General features: G+C 34.5%; 1 protein-coding gene across 4 annotated transcripts in view; it reads left to right on the top strand.

Moving 5' to 3' along the window:
• LOC126850850 (calmodulin-A-like) overlaps nucleotides 1-24,458 on the top strand; it is a 58,533-nt gene that overhangs the window by 21,272 nt on the left and 12,803 nt on the right. For 3 of the 4 annotated variants that reach the window (XM_050594247.1, XM_050594245.1, XM_050594244.1), the window contains 3 exons: nucleotides 4,623-5,025; nucleotides 7,943-8,086; nucleotides 19,209-19,324. In XM_050594247.1, coding sequence (XP_050450204.1) covers nucleotides 4,719-5,025; nucleotides 7,943-8,086; nucleotides 19,209-19,324 — 567 coding nt within the window. In that variant the 5' untranslated portion in view covers nucleotides 4,623-4,718. The remainder of the gene's footprint in view (nucleotides 1-4,622; nucleotides 5,026-7,942; nucleotides 8,087-19,208; nucleotides 19,325-24,458) is intronic. The other variant, XM_050594246.1, reaches the window with a different exon arrangement.

Genomic DNA, 24,458 nt, shown 5'->3' with positions numbered 1-24,458 from the left:
TTGTAGAGATAATCTAATAAGATAAATGTCTGCGTACGCGGCTACTACACGTCTTTTCGGCACTCGGCGAATTCTTTGAAAATGCTTGAGAAGTCAGAGGAACAAAAATGCACCGTCGTATGAACCGTCGCGTTGCCAACGTCGTCGTTGGCCAACGGGTATATATATATTCGAGAAATCAGAAAAATGTGAGTAGATTATTCTCTCCGTTTTTTCTCGGTAAAAATACGTACCATTTATCTGACGTATTACTTCTCGCATTCTCGAATTCAAGAACTTTTTAAGTCTTTTAAATAGGAGAATTTTGCAGAAGTTAAATCATCCCGCGATATTTGATGCACGATATGGTGCACGATTCAAAATATATTTAAATGTAATTTATAAAATACCCAGTATATAATCCAACAATATTTCTATTATCTTTTGCATGTAAAGAAATTTATTTTAAGAAATTTAATTTACTTTAATTTTATTTTAAACAAAATTTTAATCATATAGAAACTTGCATAAATTTAATGAAACTTGTAGCTTCTAGAGTCAAAATAAAAAACAAAATTTAACTTTGCAATTAATATTTTAAGCGGATGTTTAACATAACTTACTTTAATAGTTAATTACTTAGGTGTTTAATATCAAAAATTAAAAATTTGTAAAAGATAGAAAAATTAGTAAAGAAATTGATAGAAAATTCGCCGATTAATTTATTATTATTAATTACAAAATTCTATAAGTTCCTATGCTTGATTTTTATCATGCAAGTAAATTTATTTTAATTTGTAAATTTATTTTAACGTGTCAAAATACGAAACAAGCGGAATGAAAATCTTTATTCCAATTTATTAAAATTTATTAAAATACTTTCAAACAAACGGGAATAAAATATTTGGAATTCTACATGAACAGAGTTATGCGAAAGGTCTTTTAACAAGGCGCGAAAATGAATGTAAATTTCATATCTCCTTTAAGCTATCAATTAAAAGTGTTAAAAGAAATTCACAGCCGCATCATCGAACTATTCTTCTCCATAATTACTTTCATTAAGGTAACCGACTCCGACTGTCAGCAACGATTACCGTCGGTGATGAAGTGAAAATCATTATTTCGCAAGAGGAAACGCGAAGCGCGATCGACTGTGATACATTCGTTTATCGATAACCAGCGCGCGTTTTGCCTATGACATATCGTCATGCTCAAGTGGATGTATACTAGTCGCAAGTTTACGATTTCTTGTTTGCACAAAAAACAACCGTATAAAATTTTTACATCAAATTAACTACTCCGATATGCGCGGAAAATTTGATTTTGCGTTGCCATCAGCGATTTTCTTTCCCACAGATATGAGAAAATAAATTGCATTTCAAACATAAACATATATTAATAAATATATTAATAAATATATTTTTATGCATTTTATATATTATCGATTGCATGCACAATCCAGCGCGTAATTAAATATTCCAGAATTCTCACAATTTGATATTTATTAAAATAAATGTCATAAGAATATAAATTACACTGTAATGCATTATAAACGCGCGGGTATTGCGTCGTTTGCGTCAAAAAATATGATCTTTTATTAATATCATCTTTTTGAAAGCATGATAAATACATAGATAAAAATGACATAACATCCTTAATCTTTCCGCATTTTTTGCAACACCATGTGGTACCATGTATGTAAAAATGTATACCTTTATAAAAGCATACATTTTAACGCAGATAGCCGCATAATCTTGGCTAAGCGCCAATATATGACTATTAAAAATAGCCATTACAAATTTGCATAACTCCTTGCTTGCAAGCGAAAATAAATGTTGGACATAATAGCGGAAGTAAATTAATTGTTTTTATGAAGGAAACATATTCACATATAAAAATATTGCTAAGAGAAAATCTATTGTGAGAGTGCTTATCGTATGTTTATCAACACACGCAAAGTGTACATATATACAGCAGATTTTTTTGTTTCGTAATAGTACCGTATCGCTTCTAAACTCCTTTCGCATAAACACAATCCGATGTTTTGTGCGAGACGACGTGATAAACAATTCACGTTCTTCACGGAACAGACACAATTGCCTGAGTATCTTGCCATCGCAATTACAAAAGTACGCAATGAAATGTAATTTAAACTGGCGGAAAGGAAGGAAGGAAAGGAATTTGGGTTGTCCGACACTAAAGTGTCGATGTCGATCGGTGGAACGTGACGGCGCTTTAACGAGGATTCAATTTTGTCACTGGACCAGGGAAAAAAAGAAAGAGAGGAATCGGGAAACTTTCGGGAAATTTTTTCTCGAGCTTTCCTCCCTCTCTCTCTCTCTCTCGTTTATTACCAAACGCGTCTGAGAAACTTTCTCTCTCGCGCGCGGTTTCGGCCACAAAACTTTCGCCCGCGGCGGTATAACCACCGTAATTCTCCCTTCAGTTCTTCGTTGAGCAATCTTCGTGAAATTTGATCAACCAGATCGCTACATTCGCAGCGCGAACTCGAATTTCATTCGCTTCGTCGAAGTGCCGTCGGAAGTTTCTCACTTTCGCGACTCATCGTAGTCAAGGGACAGATGTCTGTCTCGGAAAGCGTCGCTCTAATTTCGACGTACCTCTCGGAAGAAGCTAAATGCAATTTGACCTCCGAGAATGACTTGCCAGGAATGCAAATGTGTTTCTCAGTGATATCGCTTTAACGCGAATTTGTTGCGTTATGAGCGACGTTTCGTTCGTTTGCAGCTTTTCCAAGTTGTCTCTGCTAGAAATGTCGGAAGGAGATAAGCAGCGTCTATAAATTTAGATTCAAGAAATAGGAATCTTGAGTTACTATTTATCGCGCGTGTCTATCTTTAATTATAAATTCTCTGGAATAGCTTTCGTTTTGTTTCCCTTTCATTTTCTCGGCGCAAACCTTATTACCCCGATCGATCTCGGTTACATAACGAGACGTGTCCGGCAACACGAGACCGGAGAGATTTACTCTCTTTCTCTCTTTTTCTCTCTATCCCTATGCAAGAATCGAGGTAAAGTCGTCGTGTCTCGAAAATTATTTTAAAATTTATTTTACTTGCTCGTACGAGTATCACATGTTACCCGGATTTTATCGTTCAACATTCTGATAACGAGAAGCATTGCCTTGGTTAAACTTATGGTGAGAGCTTTCGACAGCTATGCGGTGCTTTCATGCGGGATTGAAATGCTTCTTACTCTCACCGGAGTTAGTATCGCAATTCCGAAAAGAGCAAATGGCAATTCAATGACACGTCGTAGTTTCGCGAAAACAGAACAGTTATTGCCAGATCCTCTCTTCTCTTCATCTTCTATCCCTCATACATATAAAATGAAATGACGTCATCTGTGCATTTTCACCCGTCATATTACGCCGCCAAATTCATCGCGCGCTTCCGATGCTCTTGAATTTAAACGATGAATGCATTATTACATTCTTTCGGAAGAGTAGTTAATCACTCGTCAACGCGCTCCCACGAACTTTTACAATAATGAAGTGTACCTCTCTTCGTATCGTGGATCAACTTTGCTTTTCGCGTTATTGCGGGATTGACGTAGATATGTGGTAGCTGCAGGTCGTAGAACGCAGAAATCTGAATGCCGAAGTCCTTCTGACAATATTGGTTTATTCGTATTTCTATGTTGAATTTTATGTTGAAGTTAGTAAACTCGGAAAATTTTTCCCAGCATTTTTATTAGCATATTATTAGATTTTAAATACGTCTCTGCACATTAATATTTGAGTAAATTCTAGTGGTTGCTAAATTTTCTGACGTTAAAGCAGCCGATATTGAAGCTGCATCGTCAAAGTGATAAATACTCTCATATATTACTATCTTAGAAGTTTATATTCCGTAACTTAGTAGCATCTGGCGTAAACGGATTAAATATTAACGCAACTTTGTGCAATTTGCTTGTCACTCAACGTTTATCGGTTAATGATTATAGCAATCTTTTAAGTTATATCCTAAAAGACGTATAAAAAAAAAAAACAACGGAGAGAGCTATAATTCAGCCATTAAGTACTCTAAAGAAAAACATCCTTCAAACATAACAGATCTTTTTCTTTCGAAATTTTGAGATTTCATAAAGTTTTATATCGAGATTGTTAATATATGTAATAATATCTTTTATATGAGAAGATTTTTTCAAAAAACAGAATTTAATCAATATTAGCTTTTGAAAAATTATATTCCCGCAAATCACACACTGAGATATACTTTGTTAAAGAAAAGAACCATGTTATTTTAGTGTGATGTATAATTCAATTATTAAAAAAATATTTTTTTTTAAGTAATTAAAAATAACTTTAGCTTATACACTTTTGATAATGAGAAAAGAATACGAAAAACGTATCAATATACGTATGTGAAAGATTACAGAATAAATTTAAGAATTAGAAAATTATTAATTCTTCTTCCAAAGATAGTATAATAATATACGTGCCAAAATTAATTCGTGCTAAAAACAAAATAAAAATTGACAAAAACTAATTTGCGTCTTTGTTACACAACCGTAAATGACGAGTTAATTCAGAATCACTCGCTTGTGAATTTTCGACTGCGTTTGTATACGGCCAAACTCTTCTAAGGATGGATGGCATGCATTTATAATTATTTGTGCAGACAAGACAGAGCAGCGGTGAGGCGGGAGATGGCACGGAGGAGGGGAAAGAGGACACCGGGTCGGATTGTCCCCCACGGACGCCGACTTCGCCATCAATGACAGCGTCATCGATGACATCGTCGACAATGGTTCGTACACCGGGGTCGCCGAACTTGTCAATGGTATGTCCCGCCGCCGATGTCTCGATGCGCGATCTGCAACAGCGACGACGACAGCAACAATCACAAGAATTATCTTTGACACAGACCACGGAAACAACAACAGTCACCGCTCCCTCGGCTTCCGTCAACGACAAAACCATCCACTCCACGAACATCCTATCTTTGCCGGCTTCGCCAAAGCGATCATCGGCGAGCAACGTTTCGTCCAATAAGACGCCTATATCGAAGTCGCAGATGAAGGGTGAGTCGAGATTTAAATTGTTGTAAATTCCAGTTCAATTTTATTACAAATTTCATTTACTTCATATGATATAATCTTTTTTGCACAATATATTCGTAAATTTGGTATTATATAAATGCAATGTATATACTATACAGGACTAGAAATATCTGATAGCGAAACTTGAACATTTATTTATTTACGAAAAAAGTTTTTCCCTGATATTTTCGTTAAAAAAATTAAATTTGAATTCTGAACTCGTTGAAATCTATTATAGAGAATAATAATTTTGGCGAAAGCAATCTCATTATTACATTCATTATTACAAGATTAGCCTGTCGCAATACAAATTCATCTATACTCTTTTGATTCGATCGTGGCATCAAATCCTGGATGACGGACATATATCGATAAATTCAATTTGGTACGCCCGAGGGAATGATATCTCACCTGTTTGATGTCATCACTCGTTAATCCCGATAAAACTACGCTCGCATGTCGCGTAGCTTCGCGCCGGCATTGTGACTTTATTCAGTTTCGTAGTCATTATTTTTTTCGTCGTTATCGCTCTTAACGGGACGTACATACATTCGAGAAAATGGAAAATCGGCCAATTGATCGAACAGATCGGTACGTGAGATAAATAATTTTGTATTGCGTACATACATCGTGTCACCAGACGTCGAGCGTTTTTCGCGTGTTGTCCGTCACGTGCACGATCTGTTTTTCTTTCTGCCTTTATAAATATTGCGCTGGGAAATATTATTCCATTCACATGAGAACGCGCGAATAGTGATTTCCAATCGATGTCACACAAATTGCATTGTGATGCCTTTAATGTCGTTTCACATTTTCTGTAGTACTTTCTTTTGTTTTTGCATTTAATTATTCTCGTTAAGCTATCCTTGAATTTTTCATCACAAATTCTCTGAAATTAAACTGAAATATTTTTTAATCTAAAATTTTTTTTTCTTTTCACGAAAATAAAACACGAGAATATGAATAAACAAACTATTTGCTCTTTTCTTTTGAATTTATAGCATATTGTGTGACATTAATTTAGAAATATTTATTTTAATAAGATTGAAAATAAAATTGCTCATTCTTATTGCACTGTCATTACAATTATAAATTCTAACAAAGTTTCCTTTAAACTAGAAATAATATTCCTGAAAGTTCTTTTGATTATCTTTAATAAAGTTTGACACGGACGTTTATATCAGTTATGCCTTAAAAACATTTTAACTTTAATTAAATACATGTCTAATTATAAACGCAACGTAATGTTATGTACTTGTACAATCAATTCTATCAAATATATTAAAAATTTCTTTGAAACCATAATACATCGATTCACAAAAATAAAATTTACTTTAAATTTTGCCAAAAATCTGTTACAAGAAAAAGATTTTTTCTTTTGACTTTATAAGATCTTGTTTGTTAAAAATATCTTAAAAGAATTTTTTTGAAAGAATTATATGTGTAAAGCAGTGCTATATATTATTTATTATCTATACTAATATCAGCTTTACAATTGATACTCTAAGTGAAAGCGTCAAGTACAAAGAAAAAAAATACATGCTGTTATTACATTTTATCTTATAAAATGAATTATAGCAATATAAAAATTAATTAAAATATTGTTCTTGCATTGATCTTTATATCACAAATCAGAATAAAAGTTTTTTATTTTTCTGTTCTTTGTCTTTTTCTCTTTTTCTCTCTTTCTTTGATTTTCTTCTTATATCTTCTTATATATCGTAATATACATCTTTATGCACTACTTCTAAGGTTCATATCCAAATATTATAAAAACATTTAATATATTTGTTTAATTATCATAATTTTTAGTATCTTAATAATAAATTTTAATTTTTAAAATCGCACAACTGTAGCAACAATAAGGCTTTAAAATTTCATAATCGCATTCTTACTAAGATATTTGCTTTAAAACTGAATACGATTATAAATGAATCTTAAGATTCCATTTGATATTCGCGAAATCATATTTGTATCTCCAACTCATCTGAGAAACTTAAATGAAATTTGTCTTGGGATATAAATTTAACTTCTCTCTAATTCAGTCAATTTTTTAGCAAAAAGTTGTAGTAAGTTTTTAACAAAAAGTCGTTGTCCCGTTTTGTGTAACCAATAATGTTTATTTTGTGGGAGGAGAGATTAATTTAAAGACTTTCTGTAAACTATTGTTGTTTATATTAATGTTTCAAAAGTTTCTGAAAATGAAATTACAAGAAGAGGCGAAAGCAAAGATTGAAAATTTTACATTTAGAATATTTTATTTGATATAAGATTTTTAAACGAGATTCAAATAACGATCATAAGTACATGCACAGTAAAACACAATGATCGTCGATCACGTCGAGACACTCGTAGCTTCCATTCTCAAACCAGCAATCGTGCGTGAATACGAACACGTGTAATGTGCAGGTGCATCGGGAATCAATGACGCGAGAAACGAGGCTATTAAACGATCGAGTCAAGCACCGTCGAACCAAACCTATACAGCTTGTACAGTCGTAGCTCGTCAGATTCGCTCGGGGAATTCAACCTGTTAGCGACCACCTTTATAGTCAGTTAATCGGCCAGTCAGTAACCAACTTCGATAAAGAAGAGATGATTCCAGAGAGAGCACACGCTTGACATCACAGTAGTTACCAAGATAATAAACGTGAAAAATTCAAAGTTATCCAAACCGTATAAATTTTAAATTATTAGTAAAAAAGAACAGAAAAATTCTCGAAAATTGCATCGTAAATGAGTACAATATGGTGATTGATATTGGAATATTTTATACATTCGGCTGTACAGCTGTTGAATTTTCTCAGAGATATTGGAAAGTTGAAATAATTTCAGTTATTTCCAGAAAAAAAAGCGAAACGGAGTTACTCACACTATTTTTTCTTTTTTTTCTTCACAGAATTCCGAGAGGCCTTCAGGCTGTTTGACAAGGACGGCGACGGAACTATTACTAAAGAAGAACTCGGCAGAGTTATGCGTTCCTTGGGACAATTTGCGAGAGCGGAGGAGTTGAGTACGATGCTGCAGGAAATCGACATTGACGGTGAGCGACAGCTGCTCTATTATCAATCTGTTAGAGATTATATACTAAAGTTAAAAGTTGGGATTTTGTGTAATGTTTCTCCTCTCTGATTGCTTCAATTCTTTGCGGATATTCTCGCAAAAGCTTACCATTTCAAACGCTACGCGTTTTAAGAGATTATATTATATTATTGAACAGATGCATAATTATTGGCAATTACTGCTGCATTTGTGCATTATTACTATGAAAAGGAAAAAAATGAAACTAATATGATATGATATTAGTATATTTATTATTCTGAATTATTCGTTGATTCACGAAAATTTAGATGCTGCAATTTATTGATACATATAACATTATGTGTTCATAACGGATTTATCTAATTAATATAAATAGGAAATTACATTAAATTATATGTAATTGTATTTAACGTTTGAATCATTCCATGAAAATTTAAATGCATCTTATCAAAACATATGATATTGATCACCGTATGCAATATTATATGATATCAATGTTATTTATTTCCAGTCATCTATACATTTTGAAAATTCCATTTCATATATTACGTATTGCTGGATAAATAGATTATACAGGATTTTTATTAGTAGATTAATATCCGATTAAAAAAATACAGATTGATCAATAAATATTCGCAATTAAATAGGAAACATGGAATAAAATTTATGCGCAAATCTCAATAAAAATTGTTGACAATAATAATTTATTAATGTTATTGTATTTATAATATAATATGAAAATGCACGATAATATAACATGAATAAGCTCAGGTGACGTGATATAATAATAATAGCGCTGCTATTTCTATGCAGCATCTCGTTGGTGCGCCAAAATTAAAGATTTAATCATAAAGCAGTCGGTACCCGTATGTACTGTGCCACAGTTTGCGCAGCGAAGCGAGTTGCTAAAGTAACATAGAGGATCGTCCGAAAGTTTATCGCCTTTTCCACCATCGCCCTCGTAAAATATCATGCCCGTCGGCAAATCGGCCTTAATTGTAGTTAATTTTCACGAAGCGTCCCGACAATGGCTGAGTTCTTGCCAGGAGAAACTCTTTATTATAAAGGAATCCTCCGGTGCTGGCTCACCTTCCGTCTCTCTTATTTGATTTCGAGGATTCTTCTTCAATTTCGCCCCAACTCTATTCTTCTACACCTTTTGCTGTGTCCAATTTTGCGTTATCTTCTGCGACCTCTCCGAGGTAGGATTTATGGAATATCTTTGGAAGCGAATTCGTTGTTATGTGTACGGCGCGAACCATGGTTTAGAAAACTTTTCCGATGATAAATCTATCATCAGAAAATACTTTTCCACGCAGAACATAACTTTTTTAGAGCAAAATAAACACATAAACACAGGTGTAGAAAAAAATGGGCAAGATCTTTTCGATTGTATCATTTTAATACATTTTTAGATACACGTTGAATTTTTTATCAACCGCAGGAGGCAATAGCTTTCACAAATAATAGACTAAATTTATTCGTAAAATCGATATATTGTAAGTAATCGGAAATAATTATTATCATCTGTGTATAATAATATATTGTTATAAAAAATGTTTCATAAAATTGAATTTCTTGCAATTTGGCATTTCAATAATATGCGACTACTCAATACTTTTTCGTTAAATATTTACTATTGATAACTCGATGGTAGTAAATGGCGTATTGACGCTAGAAGTCCTTGTACCTGTTGCTAGTCTGGTGCGCTATATCAGTCATTTTCTTTCTAATTAAGGGAATTATGAAATAAAATTCGCATCGCAAAAGATCGCTCTCTGCCCTTTGAAAAAGAACTCGACAAAAAAGGGTTGTCAAAAAAATTTGATGGCTTTCGAGTCGTTTTGCGTATACGATAAAAGGTTGTCCGCGAAGATATTATTAAAATTTGCATGGATATACTGCGCGCGAATGTAAATCGAAGCTTGCGCATTTTTGAAAAAGTAAAATAATTATGTCTCGGAGATAAATCATTTTGAAAAAACGAAATGCGTTATTCGCACGCGAAAAAATTCCGCGTAACAGACAGCCGCGCGCGCTGCTTTTTGAGCGGATTCCCGAAAGTGATAATAATTCCGCAATCTCGGGGATTAAGTCGGCGATAGAAAGAGATTCCCAAGTTTAACCCTTAACCCGCCCGACACTCCGGTAATGTTCCGTGCGGTGAGCAAGAAGGGGATTTAACGGTCCGACACGGAAGAGAAATATTCTCGGGATTGTACAAAAATCACGGTCGTAAAAAAAAGACTGAGCAGCGGCGGGCAAAAAAGAATCTCGATAATCGTCAACCTTCGCGTGGAGCTGCCTCATCCTCCGGGATATTTTCCAGGGAAATTACTTTTTCCCATTTAAAAATGCTCGAAATCCCGACATATTTTCACCGAGATACGGTTTCGCAAACTGTCGCTTTTTCGATCGCGAATCGCGCGTGTGAAATTATCCGTCCATCGGGCTATATATGATCTCTACCGTATTGAACGATTACGTTACACAATGGCCATGGTTACCCTCATATTGGATAAAACCACGAAAAAAGTATTGTCGTTGAAATTCATTATTTTAACACCGATGTTTTCACTGCTGGCATTTTTTCCTGCGCGCTAGGAAATTCCTAGATAATATTCTTTCGTATTCGCATTTCTTATGAAAATGACTTCCTGACCTAGTCATGCGGTTCGAAAGTCGTTGCTGCTGGAAAGGATATGTTGCTAAGAGAAAAAAAGAGAGAAGATCGGCAGGAAGTTTGCAAACTTCTCTATACTATCAGATAGATTGTGTGCAAACTTAAGAGCTTTTTTCATTTTTCTTGTTCTTAAAAAATTCCATTTTCGCAGATTACAAGGTACTGCATTGACGCCATCGTTCATACGTATATGTAGTTACATAGTTACTGTTGAAACTATCGCTTAAATGGCAAACATAAAAAATTTATCATGGCTCATACATTATCCGAAGAGAGTATATAAAATATATATATATATATATATATATACATATATTTTAAAATAATAACGTTTTTAAATAATTTCTTAAAATTTCTGGATCATTAAATTTTAACTTTGTTAACTATTGTAACTATTGTAATCTATTGTATATCGCATAGCGTAAATTTTTACAAGATAACTAAATTTTCTTACGATTTCACGAAATTTTATTCCGAATAATTATGAAAATTGTAGCGTGTGTGCAACATGCCCGAAAGCGAGGAATCCATTGTATTTAGGGATTCTATTGTATGTCACGTTCGCACTAATAGTCTATCATTATCGTTATGCGGTTATCACGATCATTGTAACTGTTATTGTTACTGCAATGATTAGAGAGGTGAATGCTGACTTTTTTCGCAAAAGATACATCGGCAAGAATTTATGTATTATTGTGCAAGCGACCGGAAGAGCGTTTTACAAAAACATCTCGTTTAACTAATCGATCTATCTCGCAAATGAGATTCGATTGTGAGCGGGAAGCGCGATCGTTACTTACAATTAGTCCGCTAAACTAACAGGGAAGAACTGTATTAAACAGTAGACGCTGAATCCTCGCTTTCGTGGCCGATATATCGGAACAAAGCAATACTTATTTTCCGGAGTAATTTGCAAGAAGTTAATTTGTTTCTCCTTCTGCGCGCAATTAATTCTTCGACAACTTTAATAACGCTTTAATTAACTCCCTCAAGCTTTTCAAAATTTGCTTGAAATTCCACAACTATGGAAAATGCATAATTTCACCGTTCATATATATATAGCTCTTTATTCGCTCGCCGCTTCTTTTTTTCTCGATGATGCATATAAAATTCCAGTGTCTTATATATATATATATATATATATATATATATATACACACGTGTGTGTGTAATGATTATAATTTCTAAATGACTAATTATGGATACACATTAAATTGCGTTGTACAATGCGAGTTAAATAAAAACGAAGCTAATCGCCATGAATGCTATTATAGAATCATTAATATAATTTCTATATATAGAAAGAGAGAGAGAGAGAATGGTATATGTGCATTTCATGCTGGCGTTTTCTATTATAGGCGACCGACGTAAGTAGCTTTAGACATAGTCTCGAGTCTCTGAATATGTCTCGAGATGGAAGTCATACTGAGAGGTTCTTCATTAGACAGTAATTAATATCTATGACATATACGCGTGCTAAGACACACACACACACACACACATTTTGATAATATAGGCCATACGCATTAAAAGGTAATTCATGGTGTTTAATAAGCCGGAATTAAGTCTTGACAGCTTATTAGAGCAGGACTATAACCGTGACAAATTTGACATATGTTCTGCTTGCATTGTTTAGAGGATAACTTGATGAGATTATATTAGGATAATCTGACAAGGTGGTATCAGACTCTGCGAAAATATATATGTATATATATGTATATACATATGTGTTGCGTTTAAAGTACAAATATATATCCGTTGAGAAATATTAAATAAGAAGCAATTAGAAACATATAAATAATTATTAAAATAAATTGACAGAAAAAGGTAAAATAAAAATGTATGGAAAAGATTTAATTATTTATTTTATCGAAACTAATAAAAAAACGCTGTTAAATTTTCTCAAAAATTACAGAGACAATCTTAAAAATTCATCTAAAGATAGGGAGAATAAATAACAAAAAAGATAGTTGAACTTTTGGGAATTAATTTATAGATACGAGCATACAGACATATGACAGCGGATGTCAAGCATCAATATATCTCAAAATCGAAATCCATTTACAAGATCGCTATTCATTTATAAGACATTTTATTTACATAATTATCATGATTGTTTGACTTATGTACATAGGGACGGTCGCCGGCTGTTACATTTCTTATGAATGAGTTTTCGTAACTTTGCGAGATACCTAAATCCTCCGTCTTTTCCCTCCCTAGCGGTCGCGATAAGCGGAACCGTTTGACGTCGTTCCGCTGCGGCAAAAGCGAAAGTTTCAAGAAGTTCCGGCACGTACTCCCGGGGAACAGTTTCTCAAAGATTCATGTCGTCCCAATCGCATTACGGTTTCAGCCACCCACCACGCGAACGTACGCGACTGCATCGCAGTTATAACTACGATGTAAATTCATGCTATCACGAGCATATAAATCTGCATAAAACTACTTGACGTATTGTACAAACGGATTATAAATATGTACACGACGTTAATTCCACACATGAGGCGCAAAGTTAAATTATCGTTGATCCTATCGGATCGAATCAAGTCTGCCAGTAGTCCCTGCCTGGTTCCCCGGACTTTGCTTGTTGCTTGTTCCCTATTAGAATCGCTTTATGAATAACGTCATGTTGCGAAGTGCAGTCGCGAACGAAGTTATCGCAATCATAACTATTACATTGCTCCAGGGATTTATGGCGGAGTTAGGAGATGCATATCGTATGATGAATATAAGTTGACACTGTCGTCCCTTGATACGTATAATAACCAACTCGTATGATAGTGGAGTAAATCACGAGCAATATATTTACGTAAGTAAAATAATTTTTCTTCAAAATAAATAAAATAATAAATTGTATTAAATATATTGCAATATTAATGAAATTATTTAACGTTGCGATAATGTACGATATCCATTTTGATACTTTCAAAAATAAATAGAGATAATGTCTTGTATGTTCAAAGGACATAACTGTATTAATTAAACAGCGCGTATCATTATAATTAATTCTATAATAAAATAATAACGCTATATAGTTTAATATTAATTCGATTACGCTCGCAACGCATTTATACTAAACTAAAAATACTCCAACATTTTTATGTGTACACATACACTAAAGACAAAACTTGCAACATTTCTTTTTTATTTATTCTTATTTTTATAAACATTATTTTTAAATAATTTATACAATTTATTTTATACGCGGGAAACAATTTATAATTAAATTATTATTTAATTATTTAACTTACGGTAAACAAAAAATAGAATTTGTGTAATTGTAACTGGCTAGTATTTTTGAATTACATTTTCCTTCGTTCCTATTGCCAGAAGGTCGCTTTTTTTTTTGAATACATATAATATAGATCAAGTTTGAGCACGTTTACAGTTATCCATCTAGCTTCCGTGCCCGTTCGTCTTTCTATCGCTTTTATTCCGCAATTTTAATTTTCCGAGAGCATATATCAACGTTGCAGAAAAACGATATCGCTATATCGATCCATCTATTCGCACATAGATCTCCTATCGAAAACTAATAACGTTTCGCAAATATACCGTCTGGTTTTTGCGAATCGCCTTCGTTTCCATCGGTCTCTCGACGTATCACAACCTAGATTACCCTGTACATTGTTGTTTCGACGCTTCGTTTTTTTCGTTTTTCTCACTCTCTCTCTCTCTCTCTCTCTCTCTCTCTCTCTCCTCTATCTGTCTATTTTTGTTCCTCGTTTTGTGTGTCTCAGAAAAGTGAGGGTAACATGACAAACCGAGGAATATCAAAGCTATATATATATTTACAATTTAGCGCTGTTTTTCATATGATGATATTTGAATCAGGGAGAACAAAAAGCGAGAATATCTCAAGTGCTTCATACGCCAAGCTCAGTATGTAGTTCGCGGATTATCCTCGAACGCGTGTCCACGCCAGAATTAAATTCTATCGGCAAGTAGTTTTTGCGCCAGTTGTATGCGTTACTTAACAAACGAAATGACCCACAATCAGCGTGACAGTCCATCGAGAGTCTCGAAAGGAATACAACGAGCGACAAGCCCTGGAAGAATGCTTTATCGTAACGGCATTTGTCATTCTAATCGAAATAATACCTATCGATTTAATTATTAATTTAATCATTCAATCTGACGCGCCTTTAAGCGAGAAGTTTCAGCTAAAATATTATCTTTTTTTAAAAGAAAACTCGGATTTATCGTCGTCGCTCAATATTGCTCGTTATGTAACATGTGCTTCTATATAGGACGGACATAAGAGAGACAGCTGTCATACGATTTACGTAAAGTGATCGCTATATCCGAGCGCGAATTTAATGAGAATTTTAACGACTGCGCGGATCGACAGGGAAAAAAAAAAAGAAAAACAATAAAAAAATGATAGATGCAATTGGATGCATGAGAGCGGGCTCTCGCGAAACGAAGCTAATTTGCACTTTTTTTCCTATGTTGCGCGACGATATTCCGCGATGTACGCGATACGCTGGTGAAAAACTGAAGCCAAAGCGTTTTCGACTATGTCGGACACGTGACCGTGACATTCGTAATATGCCAATATCGCGGCCTTCTTATCGGATTACATCCGATTGATCCGCTGAGAGGCACCTCTCCAAGGCGCACAGTCCGCAGAGGCTGGCACGATTCCTATCTCTTGATCTCTCCCCGTTCTACCCCCCTCGAGTTACGCCTATGGAATTCATCCGGAATCCCGATCGGGACCGGTATCGTAACACGCAGTCGATTTGTATGCTCGCGCATACGTACGTACGTAGGGCATGTAATACATGGGGGGGGGAGAGGGAAGAGGGGCGGGGGGGAGAGAGGGAGGTATAATACACGCGACGAATCCGCGCTATCAGAAAATGCCCGAGGGCTACACACAAGTCTTGCTCTATGTCTATGTATATATGTCATCCACACTAGACCTATACTTGCTCGTTCTATGGGTTATCTGGAAATGGGACCGGGAATTATGTAGAATAGATCAATGATGGTAATCGCTATTGATTAATTCTAGAGCGAGATTCTGCGGACAGAATAATCTCTTGCGGTGATTAAATATCCCCACTCACTTTCATTCTGGATAATTGTACGTAATAATTGTTACACATAAAATATATGCAATTTTTGAAAAACATATATATCATACTGTTGATGTGAAACGTTAGATATAATTTTTGATAATTTTTCGTAGCATAAAATTGCTGTAATAATAAAAAAGGAGTAAAGTTGAGCAATATGATTTTCTTTTTAAAAATTTTACATGTGTCGCATATGTTTCTCTGATGACAAAATTTACAATGTTCGTTGAAGGTTGAACATCTTATTCCGCAACGCAAATGAAGATGTCAACTTAAATAACATAAATGAAACAACGCTCGAGGAAGCGGTAAAGAACGAAAAGCGGAATAGTCACGTTTCACGCGATTCGACGCGCATCGTAAACTGTCTTCGCGCATCTAAATGTATCTTCGTTCGTGCGCAAGATATTATTGCCGGCGAATTTACAAGAGAGCGGGCATAATATACTTTACGTTTTGCCGACACTATAATACACTTTATGTTCTCATTCTCCTCGTAGAAACGCATCGCGTAGCCGCGTTTACGCGTTCACATTGCGTGCGTGTCCTCGCATGTACATGCAAGTGTGATTCGCATGCAGGCGATAACATGAAGGAGAGGAAGGGGGCATTTATAGAGTCGACGTGTATGATACGCGCGTCGCGAAATCCCAAGGCTCTCCTCTCGGCATTATCGTCCGCTAAATCCCGTTTACACCGACGGTTATCCCTGGCTAAAATCCGCTTAGGCTACGACACCGTCGACTGCAGCTGGAAATCCGTGACGCTTCTCTCGCGCTCGCTGCAAATGAGTACTTGAGATTTTAAGAGACACGCGCCGAGATGCGCTCCCGATCGCTTCCTCGATTTTATGGATCTTTATCGGAAATTGTCGCAACAGGCTGTCCGATGCACACACGACATTTCCGCGTGTTTCCTCCCGCGACACACTTCCGTATTATATATTTTAGGCAAATAGGGGCGAAATGGACGCATTTTTCAAAATTACATATGTCAGAATCATCTGCAAGTATAAGGAAGATTCGAGATTCCTTTCATAAAAACGTCAGTAAATAATCGATTCACAGAGAAATTGGCAAGTAATATTTGGCACTCCATTTTTTGCAGTTCTGGATATTAGTTTAAACAAAATGTTTGTGTCAGTGTTCTTAATTTTCTCAAAATAAAAATAATTAAGGCAAGATAAAATGCTCTAATTTAAAATCTAAAAAAACATTAATATATCAAAATTACATCATTACTTAAATCATTTTTTTGAAATATAATTATAATTTATATATAATAATATTATATATAATTTTTTAATATAATAAAATTGAAACATCTGAATAAAATTGCGTTGTAAATTTTAATCTTTTTCTTGATTAATTCTATACGATATGAACTTATAACTATAGAACAATATGTTACTTCATTATTGGGCACAATCATATGACGCGGCTAATACAAATCTATCTGCAGGTGCACAGAAATTAACTTGTTTGGAAATGGCTGACAGAACCGACATGGATTGTAAACTGTACATCGCGCGTTTATTTAAGCGGCGGTCAAATTATGTAAATTAGCCGGCGTCAATCGAATCGTCCGAGCGAATTCTCGATACAAACGATGCTTGAAGGCTTCGTTCGCATGCGATTGTGATTTAGTTCCCTCTAGATATTCGCGAATGTTATCCGCCAATTCGATTTTCCTGAGCCGCAATCGATACGATTGTCGCTTTCCACCCGATTACTTGTTTGCGAATTCGCGTATTTTTATTTTGCCCCTTCTCTACCGTTAAAATAACAGAACGAAAAATATTGTGTGATTCGAATATGATAAAGCAAACAATACATGAATATATTTATTTATTGAAAAAAATGTTTGCAGAGATAAAGGAAAACGCTTCATGAAAATATGCGAATTATGTAATTATTTTTTTATATATGCTTGTGTATTAAGATATTGATATCATTATTTGCTCTAATATCACAATCATATCTCTCTCTACAAATAAATATTTTAAAACATAAGCGAAAACTCTGTAATAAAAAAATTTTTTACATGAAATGTATAATGCAAATGCATACTTTCTTCCTATGCTTTTACTTTATAAAAAATATCTTGATTTCTACTTTCTGTTAAAAATATTGTTTATATATTTTTTACTTGTAACATTGCTTTAATATTGCGATTGTCAATTTTAAATTACTTTTAAAATATTGATAAAGAAAGCGAACATTATTTTAATTAAACCGACATTGTAGATGAAAGAATTACGGTGGCTCTTTTTAGGCAAACTTATACTAATGACAAGTACTACGCGAGAGAAAAAAAACCGTAACCGTAATTAAACGCATTAAGAATTTGTTTAAGTATATAAAGAGTGCTCCCTTAAAAGCGACGAAGAAGAAGAAGTGGCTTTTCACGCAAGAAATTTTGCATCCAAGGACGTTATTCTGAATCATGAGGTATAAAGTTCGTTCATTTTTGCACTGCTTATCTTATGCCTTTGTGTGAAGATTGTGCTCTTTTTTTATTACGGCGCGTAGCAATATAAACGTGGTTGCAAGGGTGGAAAGTATTTACGTCGCTATTTTACCGGAATACCAAGAAAATCTCTCGTGTTTCAGATCGACGTGGATTGCCCGATAAATGTGTAACGTAATCCAATAGGATGGCTACATTTAACACTAGCGAAACTATTGAAAGAGAAAAACAACAAAATATGCAATTATGTAGTTTCTATCGGATCAGTTTCTTCATCACTGAGAAAGAAACTGAAAGAAATTTCAAGAAAAACTGAGTGTCTAAATTAAGAATGATTTAATTTCTTTAATCAAAAGATTTCTAGTTCTCTTAGAAACTCGAAAATATTGGCCTTGCATTTAAATGACGAAGAACTAGATCTTCTCTTTCTGTGCAATCAGGGCTTTCTGTATTTTACATACACAATTAAATTGCGAATTTAATTAGACAGATTGTGAAATTTATTGTAATTATAATTTATTTTGAAGAATCTTATATGGAATATATAGATTTAAAACAATAATTATCAGAAAATATTAAATTCTTTCCATAGTTTTATTATCTCTGGAATTGGCATTTTTATATTTATTATATTATTTTTTAATCTTATTATCTCTGAAAAAATATAACATCTTTATTGTAAAGTTTTATTTTATTTGAAGATTCAATTGTTTACTTTTAATATTTATATAAATTGTATTTTTATATTTATATTATGTTTATTATTATTTTAGCTATAAATAGTTAAAACAACGTACAGAGTAGATTAAACAACGATTTTATACAATAAAATATTAATCTTTATTACATTTAATGGTTTTGAAATAGCTTTGATAATCTTTTTTTAGGTGACGGAAACGTCAGCTTTGAAGAATTCGTCGAGATTGTGAGCAACATCGGTGCAAACACGGCTGCTCCCTCGGATCAAGATCAGGAGGAGCAAGAATTGCGAGACGCCTTTCGAGTGAGTATAATAAACGTAATTTTCCATCGTTTGTTGCACTTGAATCTCCGAATTGCGTGGCCGGTTGCTTTTTCATCGCTTGAATTGATCCACGCAATTGTTAGATAAATTCTAGCCGCGGCTTTACGTAAGTGAAGCACGCTAATGTCGAATGTGGACTATTTTCTCGCAGACTAGGCAATTTTCGATCGGATTACCGGGATCATTTTCGGTCAACTTTTTTATAGAAGGCAAGTGAGAGGATTTCCTCCAGCATCCTTTCATGGGATGATAGAGTCTGCTTCTTTCGCGGGAGATTGAGATAAGACGATATAGCTAGTTTGCAAATTACGCTCTGACGACTTCTTAGAATATGACATTGTTCACGGAATGCAAAAGTTTGTAATGACCAAGCGACATGCATTGTGAATACTTGAGTGTTCTATGCATACTTTATGCATCATGTTAATAAGTTTTCCGCGAATGTTTTATGGTTGAATGGCGTTTGATCTGTCCTTATCATCACTTTTAATCTTTTTCTGAGACTTTATAAAACTTGATATTTTTAATAGAAATAACAGAATCGCGATCTTCAAATAACTTTCTCAATTAATTATGGTCCATTTATAGGATGGACTTTACGTACATAAAAACTTCTTAAATTTTGAATGCTCAAGATTATTTTATAATTATATCTTTTATTTTGAAATTATTTAATTATTACAATTTCTTAAACAGCTTTTGAAATCTCTTTATTAATATTTTTTTATATCTCATAATTGCAATAATATTAATACGAAAGTTATTACTTTGTACGTTTGATCTATTTTGGATATGAATTGTACATATTTTTAAGACGCTTGAGGAAATTTGTCCCATATAGAGAATAATAAATAAATATTAAATAAATGAACAGCCAAATAAATTATATATATCGGATTTATACGAAAAATTTGATTCGCAAGACGATGATCATGAAGTAGGGATCAGAAAACCTGAAATTCTGAGCTCAGTTGGGTTGCCGCAGAGTGCAATTCTCGATCTCTCGTAATAAAATAAATTTCGATCTTGCGTTGCTCACCCCTCATCGAAATTTCCGACACGTTTACTAGGAACGTGAAAAATGTATAAAGTGTTCAACGACATCGACCCCATAATACCCACGCTTACGTTTGTATAATGCGGTTATTTAAACTGACATGTAGGAGGATGCGAAGCACGAAATAAAGAAAATCTTTGCCCGTTATCCCTGTGAAATGCGCCCTCAAAGTGACATGAATTACATATACATATATGTATATACATTGTAAATATAAATGTGTATATTGTAAATAAAAAACTTGATGAGAACTACTTCGAATAGAAATTACATACAATATTTCCACTGCTTAAATTGCAGATAAGCATGACGTAATGTAACATTATTTTAAGAAATTTTTTTTCTTATCGGAAGAAGGTGTGTGAGGAGACGAAAGATCTTCCAACTTATTTTATTTCTTAAATTTCTTCGCAGCATATATATTTTATGTACCGTAGAGTCAGAGTAAATGAGATAAATTAATTATAATGAAATAAACAAATAATTAGAATAGCTTTTTGGCAGAAAAGCTGCACAAAAAATTAAAAAAAAATTTTTTAAAGTAAAAAAAGATAATTGATAAATTTAGATCCAATTGATAAATGTAGGATTCTCTTCACCGAATCTCGATAATATCGATTATAAAAATATTTAATCGAGATTATATGTTGACTTTATGGATGCAAAACGCTCAAAGATGAAAGGATCATAAAGCTTTACGTTTTTTTGCTCGTTATCAACAAAGATATTCTTCTATGAATAATGCAAATATCCGTCGCACATGTATCTTTCGCTTTACGTTAAACTATGGATGAATCGGGATCAGCACAAAATACTTTGTTTAATGCAGCACGGCTATCTAAGCTGTTGTTGCAAGGAAAATGCATTCGGCGATTCGATTGCATAAAGTCGTTAGTTACGATTAAAACTGATCGATTAAAAGTTTCGCTTTAAGGGCACAAGATTTAACGATTTTTTTAACGAGATTGGATAGTTTAATGTAAACATATCGACCGAAAAATAGACAAATAATTTTCCGTTTACGAAAAAAAATAGATATTTAAAAAATATCTAAAGACGCTGGTTGTATTTGTCGAAAGTCTGTAAAACTTTTCCTATGAAGAAGATAAATCTAAGATAGAAAAGTTCGTAAGGAGATAGGTTTGTAAAGATATATGTACGCGAACGGATATTTTCTTGTCTTGAAAAGATAGTGAGGAGGTCAACCCTTGACAGGGCGACGGAAAACACAAAGTGTCGCACTTCACCAGAAGTGCAGTCGATCGGTGTACAGTCCCTTTACAAGTACCATTGGTATTTGTTCGGATTACCTGACCAGATCGGTTGTAGTCACACCGCCAGGTCCTATTCGCCCGCGAAGAATGTACGACGCTTGATTTTACGGAATACTAAATCTAATTCGCGCTGACCTCGTCTTTTCGAAGACGAGAGTGTTTCGGCATTCTAACCGAATCGAAAAACTCGAGAAAAGTTGTATAAGTGTCGTAAATCGTACAACAAGCGTAGAATGTAATATATGGCCACGAAGTCGCTTTGCGAAAGGAATTTTTTTTTTTTTTTCTCTTTAACAGTCGAACGCATCCGGGATTTTATATTTCAATTTATATCGATAGATCTCAAGACGGTTTAGTCAGATTTTTCGGTTGAATAAAATCCGCGGATTTCATTCTACGCGAGTAGATTTCAAGACGTTTTTGACAGATTTTTCAATCGAACAGATCTTGCGGTTTTGAAATGCGCGAACGATTTCGTGACGTTTTTGATAAGATTCTTTTGATTTGAAGCTGAAATGACAACGAAAGTTATATGGATAAAGCAATTCTAATTCGCTCGTCTCCTCAAGTAAAAGCGATTATAATAATTCCATTAAAGTCGCTAAATCTTAGAAGGCTTATTAAGATTAAGGGGTCACGTGGAGACGAGCGTCAGCTGATCCCGATTATTACACACTGAACTTCCTGTCGCGTAGGCAAATGAGCATTCTCTATATGCTTCACAAAGTCACGTAGGAATAGAAGATAACGATTCACGGGATTTACTTTAGATTCTTCCTCGATTCTTACGTCCTTCTGCTCTTTCCCGCGGGCAGAATTCCCCTCGATAAATATTTGCGAGTTTCTTCGTAAAGAAGAAGAAGAGGGGATGAGAAGAAGTAGAAGAAGAAAACTTTTGTCTCTCGCATTTCGCACATGATACAATCACGAAGTAGATCAAACCAACGAGATTGCGTCGCTTTTTGGAAACTGTCGATTCCCCTCTGAGCTTTATCTCGATTAAAGACCGCATTTGAACGCGATATCACTTTCGGGAATAAATGAGTTTCTCGTCAAGGTGCTCAAATAACCGATACAATTCGATTTACAACGACATCTAAAGAGAAGTTAAGAGATTTTATTTTCACGAATGATATTTAATTGAAATTGGATCCCTGATTAAATCTACAGTAATTATATCTGTTTATGTGTTTCGCTATTTGCGTTGCGTATCGCGAGCTGATGCATTATTCAGAAGAATGTTAATGAAAAGAGATTACGTTATACAAAGTAAACGCCGAGAAATCAAATCAAAGTTATTTAGATTTTCTATTAAATGAAATGTCAAATATGTGTGCGATGATTTACGCATCTAAAATTAGATCATCGGAATTTCGGGAGTTTTGCACGTTGCATTGCTTAATACCGCGCCTTGGCTCAGATTTATCTTGACTGACAATGAAAGGACCTCGCATGAAAGGACCTCGCAGCGACCCAGTTGCAGCTTCTATCTCGGAAATGCGCTGAAAGATTGTAAACCTATCCGGATGGCTGAATACGGAATCGAAACGGCAAAATCAAAACGAAGTGTAAAACCGGCTGGAACTCGATGTCATAACAATATGCTCGTTGCACATTTACTTCTGTTCAGCTAACCGATTATTCCAGTCTAAGACCACATTCTGAATATTCTACGTTACTAATTAGTACTTTGAGTCGACTCGTGACGAAGAAAGCGAAAAAATGCGGTCAAATCGCATCGACGATTTCGGTAGGTAAATATGCACAGTAGTCTCGAGGCAGCTTAATTAATCCACTTTCAACTAATTTCTTCTCTATTCGTATATTTGCCTTGAAAAGTTCTCCGTTCTCATAACAGAGAGAGAAAGAGATATAAAATGAACCGACCGCAGTTTTTTTCATCAAATAGGGAAACGATGCTGTGCAATCTGATATATAGAATAAAAACAAACAGCGCCAATTTCGCTTTCGTATCGCCTCCTTTCAACGCGCACTTTATTTCGAGCGTTGCTGCGAGCTTCCTTCGCAAATATATCTCCAGCAGTTTGGTAAAAGGCCGCGCTAAAAGTGTTGCAGGTTTCGTCTAAAAGAACGTTGGAGCTCTCCATTAACTATATACAGTCTGGGTATAAACATTCGCCATGTTCGTCTCGTTTCCGACAACATCTTCTTTCCGAACTATTCTTCGGTGGAAGATATATGTCGCATTCGATGAACAACGTTTTGTCCAACAAATTCTCGTCCCGGCATTCATGCTCCATTCATCGCGCTTATTCGCAATCCGGTCACACATTTTTCTGTTTCTTACTATCCCTGAGACCAATATCCTTGTGAACTGGATCCCGAAAACGTGTTCCATCCAGTCAGTCGAGATTCGCCCTCGTTTTCGCTGTGTCGACAAAGAGCAGATCTCGATCTTACGCTGAATATCCTCCTTCTTATCTCCCTTTTTCCTCTTTTTCTCTCGACGGTTTTTCACCTTTGTTCAAAGGGGTTTAATTCTTTTACGCAAAAAAATCTTTATTTATCTCGGATGTTCATCCCATGTGGATGATTAGCGAAAGATTAATTGTTACACATTTATCAAACATGAATCTGTAGAACATAAGTTTATTATTTCTTTAATCACGCATGCACTTTAGCCATATTGAATAATGTATGCCTGAGAAATGCGAAAAAAATAAAGAAATATATTCTTAAAAATATGGAAGTGCTCGATACGTAAAAGGAATATAATGCATTTTATTATATTAGAGTAGTGAGCACTTATAAATAATTTTGT

The sequence above is a fragment of the Cataglyphis hispanica genome, chromosome 7 (assembly GCF_021464435.1).
Source record: "Cataglyphis hispanica isolate Lineage 1 chromosome 7, ULB_Chis1_1.0, whole genome shotgun sequence".
NCBI lineage: Eukaryota > Metazoa > Arthropoda > Insecta > Hymenoptera > Formicidae > Cataglyphis > Cataglyphis hispanica.
This window is presented reverse-complemented; position numbering and strand designations above follow the sequence as displayed.